The 12,808-nt window shown below is 37.7% G+C and overlaps 1 protein-coding gene across 1 annotated transcript; it reads right to left on the bottom strand.

Moving 5' to 3' along the window:
- Window positions 1-8,927: 8,927 nt before the first annotated feature.
- Window positions 8,928-11,566, bottom strand: LOC136975834 (general transcription factor II-I repeat domain-containing protein 2-like). The gene is made up of 2 exons (XM_067270976.1): window positions 11,210-11,566; window positions 8,928-10,835 (listed from the first exon to the last, which is right to left on the bottom strand). The coding sequence occupies exon 2, from the start codon at window positions 10,641-10,643 to the stop codon at window positions 9,051-9,053; it is 1,593 nt and encodes a 530-aa protein (XP_067127077.1). The 5' UTR covers window positions 10,644-10,835; window positions 11,210-11,566; the 3' UTR covers window positions 8,928-9,050.
- Between the last annotated feature and the right edge of the window lie 1,242 nt (window positions 11,567-12,808).

Here is a 12,808-nt window from a genome sequence, read left to right as displayed (position 1 = left end):
TGGAAGCTACACACTTGAAAGGGCTGTTTCACACTATGACCGACTCGACCGACCGATCCTACAATCTGACCGATTAGTAGTAAAAGCATTCACACTGAGTACCATTATGTCGGTGGACGACTCGCAAGGACCAATCGGAACGCGTGTTACAGGTCAGAACACTAGCCAATCATGGTAAGTTTTTCAATTTACACAGAAAACATGGCCGTTATAGAAAGCGATCTGTATTTGGAATTGTTTTAAAAAATATTTCATTAATATCCAGAAATTCTAGTTCTGAATATGTTATAATTTATCGTCAGGCCCTATCTTTGGCAAAAATATCTATTGGAATGTTTTATAGTCAATCACGTACCTTCAACGTTTAGTTTCTTGGAAATCGATCCAAGAATTATTTTTTTTAATGTTGCCTTTATAATCGGATCGCCGAATATCATAAAGCCACGGATATTTTCTGACTTCGTTTATTAAAGCTTCCGAGAAAACTGTACCTTCCGCCATTTTCTAACTTCGGATAAATCTAAACTCCGATCAGTTATAGCTTCGAAGCTCTCATTGGCTGTAGCTCACCGGCTGCTCCGATCCGACTACAAATATTTAACTTTTTAAATTTGTCCGACCGGAACGACCAGTCAGTCGGCCGACTGCTCTTGCCATGGCAACACGACCTGAAGTCGGACCGGTCAGTCCAGTCGGTCATAGTGTGAAACAGCCCTAACGCTTCCAACGATTCTATCCCTTAGCCACAGGGTAGGGAGCTATCTGACTAAGTGAATTGTTTAAGATTTAAAAAGTAAAGAGTATTCAATGTTATTTTTATGTACGTTTTTTTGCAAAGTTATATTTGATTATAATTTTCTTTTAATTATACTGTAATTATATTGACAGATTTTCAGACAAAAACTTTAGAATTTTTTTCACTTTTAGATGTTAATAATTTTAATATTACGAAAAACAATTTTTCCAAGCTTGTTTTAATTCTTTAAATTAAACAAATTTTTTGGTTTATCTAAATTACGCAGTGAATCGCAATATTTATATTCGTGTCCAGACTATATTGACAAGTAACTATTAGACATAAAACATATTATAATTAATGTCGATCCGAACAAAGACGTACTAAAAGAATTATATGATTGAATATCATTAATATTTACGTCACCATTTACCGGTGGGTCTGCTGAGCGTAGTTTTTCGACCACGAAGCAAATTCATACATTGGCCAGGAACACTCGGTTGGAGGAAAAATTGTCGCTAGCGTTGCTTTCGATAGTAAAAAAGCTTTCAAATACGTTGATGGAGTCGACGACCAGCGACTTTTATGATAAAGTAATTAACGACTAACGACTTTGCAGAAAAAATGGCCGAATAGAATTAGTTTATAAAAAATTTTAAAAAAATTCTGTCATTGTTTCGTATCAATTTGTATTTATGTACGTATTAATTGTATTCTAGAACTAAAATACATAAATTGTTTATTTTTGTCATTTCCAGTATTTGTTTAAAATTTTTATGGAAATGTGATATACCAGACAGGTCTGACCCGTCGCGAAAGAAGCGAAAAAACAGTTAATTTAGAGAAAAATTTATTAGTTTAAAAAGACATAGGTAAAAGTCGTTTGTAGTCGGACACCCATTGTTTATATCAAACTGCCCTGCAGAAACTATAAATCGCGGAAGGAAGTCGTCCTACGATCGGTGGAAGATCGAATTCGTCTTCGATTTTGACTTTTCTCGTGCTCCAGGTAAGAGTCTCGTTACGCTTAGTAACCAGGGACCAACCACTCGGGAAGCGTGATTGAGGGACAACGATCAATCAAAATGGATGAAAGAAAGAACGGAGATTGATATAATCTCCGACAATCGAGGACACCTGGCAGTGAAGTTAAAGTATAAGGGCCTCACTCAGAGGTATAGCCCGTTCTAGACGAAGTTGAAAGAAGATAAAAGTAGTAAAACAAGAGATTAGAATGAAGGGCGAGTAAAGAGTGATAGGATAGATAGGAAAGTAGAACCAGAGGGTCATGGGACCCATGGGCGCCCAGCATCGCATTTATTAATTAAATGACAAACAATAAGTACAAAATGTAAACATAGAAACAGTAAAACAAACAGTAACCATACAAATAAAAGAAAGGCGCGACAATTAGTAAGCATATTACAATAGAAATCTGAAATTACATATAGTATCGAAAGCAGACGAAACATTTAGAATTGCAATTATAGAAATAGTGACGAAAACAAAACAATATGAACGCGCGACAATTAGTACACACATATTACAAAAGATAACCGAAATTACATAAAATATTGAAAACAGAGATAACATTTAGGTTTACAGTTGTAAAAATAGCGACGAAACAGTGCTATAAAACAAACACGCAGGACCGTTACATATATTGATGCTGAAGTTGTAAGACAAAACCGTACATGAAATTGGCTAAACAATGTTGCGGAAGAACAGCTTAGTCACATAGCAGAACATACAGTAATAAATGCTGATACAACAGTAATAAAAGTTGTATACGATAAGGAGAATATACTATAAACAAATAGCTGGAACAACGGGGCAAGCACCAAGGTCCGTGCTTACATAGAGGGCAAGTAGTCAAACCTCTTTGTCATTTCTGCACGGACATGCTTTAGAGTTGGACAGTCCCTGCTCATGCAGTTGTGGTTGTGATGCGGCTGCTTTTGTCTCTTGCAGTTTACACAGTTTGGCGTATCTTTTTTCCTGCTTGTAAGCTGCCGACATATGGGGGCAATTAGTTAATTGCACGCCAGGGAAAACCTAGGGACCGATCGTATGTGGGTGGTGGCGGCAGAGGCAAAGATGACAAGTGTCTTACAATAACCGTTTATTTTAACATCAAAACAAACTTACAAAGTAGGCCCACAATACAAGATGTGATCTAGATCGTCTGCGGCAGAAAGCGCTCCGGATGACGGCGATCGGAGAATGCTGTCGGAGTCGTCGGTAAAGCCCCGAGGCAGTCGGGTAGGAGAGTCCGATGGGGTCAGTGACGGACGTCGGCGAAGGAGTAGGTAGCTGGTTGGAGTACCGTCGTCCACTTCCTGGTAGAAAGCTCCGTCGTTCCCTCCTCTGACCTTGATTCGGGGGTTTTTATACGATTTTCCCTCCTATCTTCCCCTCTTGATTGGTCTTGAGTCCCTTTTTCCTTTTTTCGATTGGTCAGTCTACTGTTTCTAAGCAAGACGAAAACCAAATTCGGCCGGGGACGGCGCCCGGGCGTTGACAGCTACTCACATAATTTACACAGTTTGCCCCCCCTCTCGCGGACATCGGGCTGAACCGATGTCCGCCAAACGTTCTGTGGCTGCCCCCCCTTCGCGACGATCCCGGGCTCATATGGTTTAGCAGGTGTCCGTGACCATCTGTCTCTCTCCTTTCTCCCCTTTTTTGTTAATTGTTTATATCTCGACTCTTGTATACGAGCACTGCAACATTTCCCTCGTCGTTTATTACCGCGTTGTGTTTGTTTTAGAAGAAATGCTTTACAGATGTCTGGTTTATAGCCCGATGCGCGTTCTTGCTCCGATTGACTTTCCGAACTTTCCCGAGGTAGCGATATTGAAAACAACCGAATTATCGGCGCCATTTTAGGATCCTCACATGCTGCAATCTTTTTGTAGGTGTTGCCCGCCACAGTGGCTGCAAGTGCTCTCTTTTTCACTGCATGTACTGGCTCTATGCCCGAATGCCAGGCACCTAAAACATTGTATAACAGGCAAGAAGTCATAAATTGGGCCTCTGTTCCACAGTATATTCACTCGTTTCTCTCTCAGAAGAATATTTCTGATATCGGTGTTCAGTTCCATAATCCACGACTCGAATTCCTTGTCTCTTTGCCTCAAAGGGAATTTTATGGTGGCTCTTTCACAAAATTCTTTCCTCGTATAGTGCGCTTGAAGACAGCTGTTTTGTTTGTAAATTATACTAGTTAGTTTTTCACTGTCGATGTTCTTTGGGACAGAGGCAACCTTCATGAGTGGGGGTCTCTTCTCTGCAACTCTTGCGTTTATCTCTTTGAGCTCTGCGATGGCAACATCGAGCTTGTTAGCGTCTTCCAGGCTAGGGCAGTCCACCTCAATGCCGCCCTCGCCAATTTTTCTAATACGCCTGACCCCAATTCCCAATTTGTGCGGCTTTATCTTGGAAGTTAGTATTTCCCTTGTCTTTTCAGAAGTGATCTTATCCTCTCTGCTATAAACCAACAACGGTGTGCTCAGATGGAGGGGTGGGAAGCGGGGACTGAGTAGAAGGGATACCCTGTTTTAGGGTTTCACTATAAGAGGGGGAAGTGTTCTCTCCCAATTTCTGATTCGCATTCTCAAGTTCATTCCGAAGAATGTTAACCTCTTCTCTCACCTCAGTTATATAGTCAATCATATGCTCGCAGTTCTCAGTGACTATCTTTTTTACATACTCTTTAGTAGGGACAGATCGCAGCTTATTATCCAACTTAGTGGAGATGTTATGATTATCTAAGGCAGTTACAGCTAGACTGATCACCTTATCAAACCTGTCCATTACATACCTGAGATGCTCTTTTGTTTGTAGTTTCCCATTGGGGTTAGAGGCGAAGTAACCCTTAACTTCGTCTACCGCCTGATGAGCCTCTCTGAGGAAAGACTCTTTCCCTTTATCGATGTTGTCAGCACTAGCATTATTGCTCGGAATAACTACAGTACTATTCTTGGAGTTATCACCCATGACAGTAGAACAGAATGATCGAAACACGGAAACGCCGATTGGTTGAGAAGGAACGCCGTTCGGCTGATTACACGCTGAATGGCTTACTACAACGTGGCGCGTAGCAGTTCTTTGTTCTCAATGAAAACTTTTAACGTTGAAATCTCTATCACCGTTAGAGACAGCTGAGCAAAAATTATACCTGCCGTAGATGGTAGAGATAGCTGTCGATTACCGTCGATAAAATTAATCGATGGAGCCCGTGAAGCCCGATGGGGCCCGCACAATGCGGAAAAGTTCGAACACACGTAGCCAAAAAACTACTCAACGGATAAAAATAAGTTAGACACTTACGGGATCCTCTCGATTAGCTCTATCCAACGATGTATCACTTTAAACTAAAAACTCAAAATATCCAAAGTTATCGCCGTAGAAACACGGAGCACAAAATCCAGCACATATACACAGTCGCGACACGACCAAGGAAAAGCGAGGACACCTGGCACTCGGTTAACGTTTCGAATAACCAAAACGCCGTGTGTCAACGCGCGCAAAAAAAAACAAAAAAAAAAAAACAATTTCTTGTCTATTGTGCCAACTCGTAACCTGTACCACTTCGGACTTAGACCGTGTCCCCGACGCCCTACAGACTCGTAAACGCCACTGTCCCGGGACCACCTTCGATCGACCATCAAAAAACCGCATCGACGTTCACGATGTCCAAACGGCTGATTGTCCTAAAGCAAACTATTTTGTACATAGTATATGTTTATTTTATGTTTGTTTTTTGTCGGATACGTCTCTTTGGCCACCACGCACGTACGAATGAACCCTAGGCCATCACTGACCTGCAATTAACTGATTGCCCCTGGAAGTCGGCCTCTTACAGAAACACAGCTTCCTATCATCGAATGTCACTGCACGCCACTGGTGATTTATCCTCGAAGAATAAACCTGGAAACGATAAATTTCCTGCAAGTTATATTTATTAATTTCAAGAAACGATTCACGATAGGAAAATTATTAGTAACGTATGTGAGAATTCTTTCTCTTGTGAGTTAAAAATGTAAATTGAAAAGTATTTATTTGTCAATGTTTTAAATTAATAAAGCTATTGAGAAAATTCTGATTATTTAATTAATATAAAAATACACATAAATATATATATATATATATATATATATATATATATACCGTGCATATGTAGTTTTTTTCGTCTCTACATTTATCTGGTTGATTTCTTTTTAACTAAACAAGTTTCGGTGGAAGAATTTGGTTCTATGTAGCCAGACCCAAGAAATTTTCTACATAAAGAGTCAGTTCCTTTTACCGTTGTCCCGAAGTACAATAAGACGCTTGAGTACACGGATGAACTTACAAATAATTACTTTAGATGTAAAGTGGTAATTAAGTTTTAGAAGGCTACCAATAATAGGAAATCTTTTTCTAAAAACATCAGTTAATCAGAGAACTTCCGTATTACAAAGTAAATCACACTTTCTAGAGCGGATATATGCATGCACCTAAAATGAAAGCAACATAGCACGTTAATCCCATACAAGAACGTATATGAAAGACAATGTAAACCCGACGATGTAACCGTTCTTTCAGCCACAGTAAGGCAGAGATCAAGAAATTGTGCTTAGTAAGATATTGCCCGTTTTTTAAGTGGCTTTGTAATTCATCCCGGCATTACCGAATAAAAGAGGAAAATACCACGAACACGTATTACCAGGGTTGAATACACACCTATTAACTTGTTGCTGACTATCGAAGCGTTACAGACGTCTGATCGCAATGAATTTCATAGATAACCTTAAAGATTCGGCGAGTTTACTCTTCTATACTTTCTCCGTGTGGTTTGCAAGATTCTACACATTTAAACACGTCAAAAATAAAGGAATAAAACTGTTTTGTTTATATTTATCAGATGAATGAATAATCGAAGTTTTACACTCAATATTATGTGATTCGACGAAACTACGAGAAAACTGTTCGAAATTCTGTATAGTCGATGTATTATTATGGAATTATAATGTTGTGGAAGATCTCTGGAAACAAACGTCAAGGAATACTGTCACGTTTTTAATACGGTAGTTATGAATTGAAATATCTACTGTGTTCTTGTGAGGATCTGGAAAGCTAATCCAAAGAATTTTTGGAGTTATTTAAAATTTGTTTTAAAATTATTTAACGAAAATACACATTATTTAATTGATAAAATTTTTCATTTACTTTCGAAATCGGAGAGAAGAGGGATGTAGAACTTCCTCGCTATGTATCACTTTCCTGAGGATAGATCTTATCTCCCGTGTTGACGATACACCAGGAGTGCGACTCATTTTGTTAAATCCTATCAGGAGAGTAACAAATTCGCTTGTGCCAACGATAGATCTGTCACCTAGCGGTATTAGCGCAAACTACATAATGGCGGCTGCTATGGGTATAAAGTAGTTAGAGTGAACACTTTCTATTCTAACAATCTAATATAGGCCATCGTCAGGTTTAATATTATAAATGTTCCAAAATGGAACGTACCGTTTTCGAATATTTTACATATTTAAAATTCAATAAAATAATTTAACTTTAAAATAAATTGAAAGAAGTGTGTATATTAAATAAATAAATAAACAAATAAAACATAGAAAATGAAGCTAAGTAGAAAGAAATGATTTAAAGGTTTTCAAGTGCCATTCTTTTTTCGATTATATGTTTCCACGCTGTTGGAAGCGCATTAGCATCTGTAGCATTTAGGCAACGGTTTTTCATTTTACTTTTATAAATTTCCACCTTTTCCATCTCCAACGCAATAGATGGAGAGTGCACCGTTTAAATGACTTTAGCCTCTTTCCATTTTACAATCGTTCCTTCAGTCTGTGCTATAATTGATAATATTGTGTTGTTGTGTCGTTTATCAACGTTGTATCAAATGCTCTTTTTCTTATAAAAATCGAGAATGATCTATAAAAGAGCACCTAATATCTATAGCTTGCTACGGAACGATAAAGACAGGTAAAAAAGGAAGGTAAAGCTGGAGTATATAAAATTCCATTTGAAAACCACAGTTAGGAATCGAAAAAGATTATGTGGGTGTGACTAGAAGAAACCTGGGGTACGTCTACGAGAACACACATACAATTTTGACAAAGCACACGACACTATTAGCAATTACGGCACAGACTGAAGGAACGATTGTAAAATGGGAAGAGGCTAAAGTCATTTAAACGGTGCACTCTCCATCCATTGCGTTGGAGATGGAAAAGGTGGAAATTTATAAAAGTAAAATGAAAAACCGTTGCCTAAATGCTACAGATGCTAATGCGCTTCCAACAGCGTGGAAACATATACAGTGGTGCCTCATATAACGTACTTAATCCGTTCCAGGTGCACGTCCGTTAAATGAAACGTCCGTTATACGAAACGCATTTTCGCATAGAAATACATGTTAAAACAGATAATTCGTTCCGCAGTATAAAATAACCGTACTGTATCATAAAAAAATGAACATGGGGTGAGTTCTTTTATTCCTCCGCATAACTCTGCGCGAGCGACATCCGTTTAAAAATTCCTGCGGAACGCGTTCTTAAATTCCGATGGGAGTGCACGCCCTCGAACGGCAAAAACGGCCGCTTGTAGCAGTAGTTTACGGTGGAAAGCAACATGGCGTCCTCCATGGTTCAGAGAGTTTCGTTTCCGGGTCCGTTATGTGGTTTTATGAATGAGAATTTAGAAATTGTGAAAGCGCGAGTTAGCGCACGAGGTGCTGTAAGTGTCTTTACGAATTTTTTTCGAGGCTATTTTGAATTCTTTTTCAACAAATAATCCATTTTATGGTTAAATTTTACAATTGGGACCCTTCTTTTGCCTTTCGAAGCTCATATTTAGAAATTATAAATTCCTCCATCACAATACTATCGATAGGGCGGGCGCCGCCATCTTTCTTTCTTTCACCGTCGTTCCTAAATGCCTACAAACAGCAGCGTAGTAGCGGAGACGCAGAGCGACCGCTATTAAAAAACGCACCCATGGAGCAGTCACCAATTATGCCGGAAAGTCCGTTGTTCGCAGCCAGTCCGTTGCTCGAGTCACGTAACGGCCAAACAGAAAGTCCGTTGTTCGCAGCGTCCGTTATTCGAGGCGTACGTTATACGAGGCACCACTGTAATCGAAAAAAGAATGGCACTTGAAAACCTTTAAATCATGGTTGCACAGACTTATGAAGACTAGGGGCCACTCGGGCAAATCATGAACTGATGGCGGGCCGGCCGCCAGAAGTATAGGTAATTAAAGACAATAAAGAATTGATAATAATTTATTAAAATTCAAAAAGAATTTATTAATTTGAAGCGTGGCACTGCATAGTGCTTACAATCTTTTTTATATTTGGCTCAAATTTACTTGTAGCAACACGTAAAACTGCTTCCAAACTTTCATTTGCAAGGCGGTTTCGATTTTTTGTTTTATTATTATTTAGTATTGAAAAAGTTTGTTCACATATATAGGTAGAACCAAATAAGCTGGCACATTTCAGAGCGTTTATGCGCAACTTTTCGTACATATTTTTATCAATGCAGCGGTAAAAGTTCAGCAAGTCTCCTTCGTTGAATTTGTTGCGTAAATCTTGATCGTTTTGAATGTCGATAATTTCTAACTGCATTGACTCTGGCGCATTTTCAACTGAAATCGTGAAAGGATTGCTGAATATGTCCAACAGAGGTTTCACTTTTTTAAAATCCGAAAATCTGTCTTGAAAAGATTGAATCAAAATATCTAGCTTTTCTACATAACTGAAATTAATCGCAGTTTTGTTGAATTTTTCAGCCATTTTCTTATAATTCGGAAAATGATTGTAATTTCCAGAATTCAATTGTGATCTGAAAAGTGTCAGCTTGCATTGAAAGGATGATACATGAGCGTAGAGCTGGGATATCAGTTGATTTTTGCCTTGAAGCCGTGTGTTCAAGACATTCAAATGATTTGTAATGTCAACTAAAAAAGCCAAATCACACAACCAATCAGGATTTTTAAGTTCCGGGACATCCCTTTGCTTTTCCGCCAGAAATATTCCAATTTCTTCTATTAAATTTAGAAATCGTTCCAGTGTCAATCCACGGCTTAGCCACCTTACTTCTGTATAATACAGTAAATCTCCATATTCGCTTTCGATGTCATCAAGGAATTGTTTGAATTGTCTGTGATTGAGTCCTCGTGATTTTATGAAATTTACAGTCGAAACTACCACTTTCATGACATTTTGAAATTCAATTTTTTTAGAACAGAGGGTTTCTTGGTGTATAATGCAGTGAAACTGCATGAGATCTTCAGCGTTTATGTTTTTTCCTTGCAGATGCTTTTTCAGCAAAGTAACTAGCCCGGAATTGACACCAATCATCGAAGGAGCACCGTCAGTCGCAACTCCCGATAATTTTGATAAGTCCAAATCAGTTTTTGAACACTCATCCAAAAGTACATTGAGTATATCAACTCCTTTGGTTTGACCTTTCAATGAACACATTCCGAATAACTCTTCTAAGACTTCAAAATCTTGAGTAACACCTCGTATGAATATGAGAAGTTGAGCTGTGGAACTAATATCAGTGGATTCGTCGAGTGCTAATGAAAAAAATTCAATGATCTTAGTTTTTTCAATTAATTGTTCCGCAATATTACCTGACAAAGACATAATTCGTCTTTGGATAGTCATACGATTCAGTTGAATTTTCTCAAACTTTTTTGCTGCTTCTGGACACATTTTCTTAGCGGCAATTTCTATGCATTCTTTTACAAAATCGCCATCATTGAAGGGGCGACTTCGCTTTGCTATCATTCGAGAAATTTCATAACTAACTTCTGTAGCTGTTTCTGAATCTTGAATGGGTTTTGTAAACATAGCTTGCTGACCAATAATCTCCCGTTTTAAAGACAACATTTTTTGCTTTCTTAATTCGCCTGTAAACTTGGTAAAAGAAGGATGCTGCGTTTCATAATGCCTTTTTACATTATATTCCTTTGCAATCGCAACAGAATTCTTGCAAATTAAACAAACGACTTTGTTATGCGACCATACAAAAAAGTATTTCTCAGTCCAAATTTCTTGAAACTGCCGATTTTCATCTTTAACCTTACGTTTTTTACTAGGTCCTGGCTTCTCCATGTTGCGTTCTAATCCTGGCTAGGATTAACACAGCACCTAAAAACAATTACAGTACCTACTTAAATTACCCATTCTTTTTTAAATTATCAAAAATAATTGATTAAATTCCTCAGAAATTTTAAGATTTTTATACAGATTTTATATCTGAAATAATGACGTAATTATTACAGTTAGAGAAATTCTGATAAAAATAGTAATTTCTTTGTTTTATTTTAATATTTGGCCAACATTAAAGCTAAATTTGATTAAAATTGATTAAATAGGTAGGGAAACACTTATTAATAACAGAGTTTTACTTACGATTTCACAACACAATTATACACGGCACTTGACGGGTTAACAGGAAATCTACGTTGAATGTGGATCAAAATATATGACACCGGCTAGTCGAGTTAAAATCTACACTAGAACTATTGCCTCCCCAAAACACTATTAAACTGCACTTATTCTCCTACGCTTCGTGTATCTACTCGTACCTACGCGAGCAATCGGGAATTCGGGACTATTGCTATCTCGCTTGCTCACACCGCGCTAGAAAATTCTTGATTTCTCTACTATTTTGAACTTTATATAAAGTTTTTAGATTTTTTTGGTTTTATTCTGGAATAGAATTAAATATTCTTCGAATGTACGAGAGTATTATTTTTGCTGTCGACGGGCCACCAGTATTCGACCGGCGGGCCGCGGTCTGTGCATCCATGCTTACTTAAATCCATTTCTTTCTACTTAGCTTCATTTTCTATGTTTTATTTGTTTATTTATTTATTTAATATACACACTTCTTTCAATTTATTTTAAAGTTAAATTATTTTATTGAATTTTAAATATGTAAAATATTCGAAAACGGTACGTTTCATTTTGGAATATTTATAATATTAAACCCGACGATGGCCTATATTAGATAGAGTGAAAACATTTGTATAAAAGAATTTTAAGCTTAGCAAAATTAGCTGTGGTGAAACTGAAGTGAATTGTTTGCTGAGAAAGAGCTGGATAGATGTGAAGTTATCAGTTTTAGTATTTCCTCTCCTTCTGTAAGACATCTTTTTCGATCAGCCACATATTCTAAAATGTCACAAAGTGTAATCATAGTGACTTAAACAACTACGAAATCAACTAGGATTAAAATGCGATACAAATGCGAATAAAACGTTTTGACTACAGAGAGAAAAGTTATTAAAAAGACAACACACAAGTAACTCTCGTACGTTGTCAAGCACGCTATACCCTTTGTGGCAGCCATTTTAATCGACTCATACGCCACCTATATTTACTGTCACAAGCGAATTGACTCCTGATTGGGGAAATTTGGGAAAATCCGAGATAACAAGATTCTCGCTCCTCCCCACCTTTACCATCGACGAAAGGAAAAAAGGAATCAACAACAGAAACCTTCGAATTACGGTTACGAGGTATTATGTCATTTTTTGTAAACTCTCTCTCTCTTACAGGTGTAATTATTCAGATTCGATAATAGCATAGATATGTTAGACATATTAGAATTTTCCCATTTGTGTGCGGGATGAAGATGTTAATCTTATTTCATTGATTTACTTTTATTTCGTACTTCCTTTTTCGCTATATCATTAAATTTTTTTGTGTAGTTAAATGACTTTGAATGGAATCACTGAAAGTCGGCCGCTCTATCGGCGACTCCGCGATCCCTCCACACTCGAACTATACATCTCCAGAGGAATTGCGGACTAAATGCGTTAAATTTATCTGGTATCGGGAAATCCTGATAGAAGACGTAGATCTTGCAATCTGTCCGTCTTCTTCACGTAAAGATAACTTAAAAACCGTCCACTGACAAGATGAGCGGACTTTTCGAGTTTGATTTCGCAGAAAGGTGACTTGAAAGGTACTCTCAGCACCGCCGATTCTCACATTCTTATTATAATTCAACAGGATTCATACACATCTAAATTTATTATACAATT

Source organism: Centruroides vittatus, unplaced genomic scaffold (assembly GCF_030686945.1).
Source record: "Centruroides vittatus isolate TY-2023 unplaced genomic scaffold, ASM3068694v2 contig_389, whole genome shotgun sequence".
Classification (NCBI taxonomy): Eukaryota; Metazoa; Arthropoda; class Arachnida; order Scorpiones; family Buthidae; genus Centruroides; species Centruroides vittatus.
Note: the sequence above shows the minus strand (reverse complement) of the source record. Positions and strands in the feature narration are given on the sequence as shown.

Excerpts from the sequence above, each read along its gene's own strand:
- LOC136975834 (XM_067270976.1), bottom strand. The coding sequence starts at position 10,643 with ATGTTGTCTTTAAAACGGGAGATTATTGGTCAGCAAGCTATGTTTACA.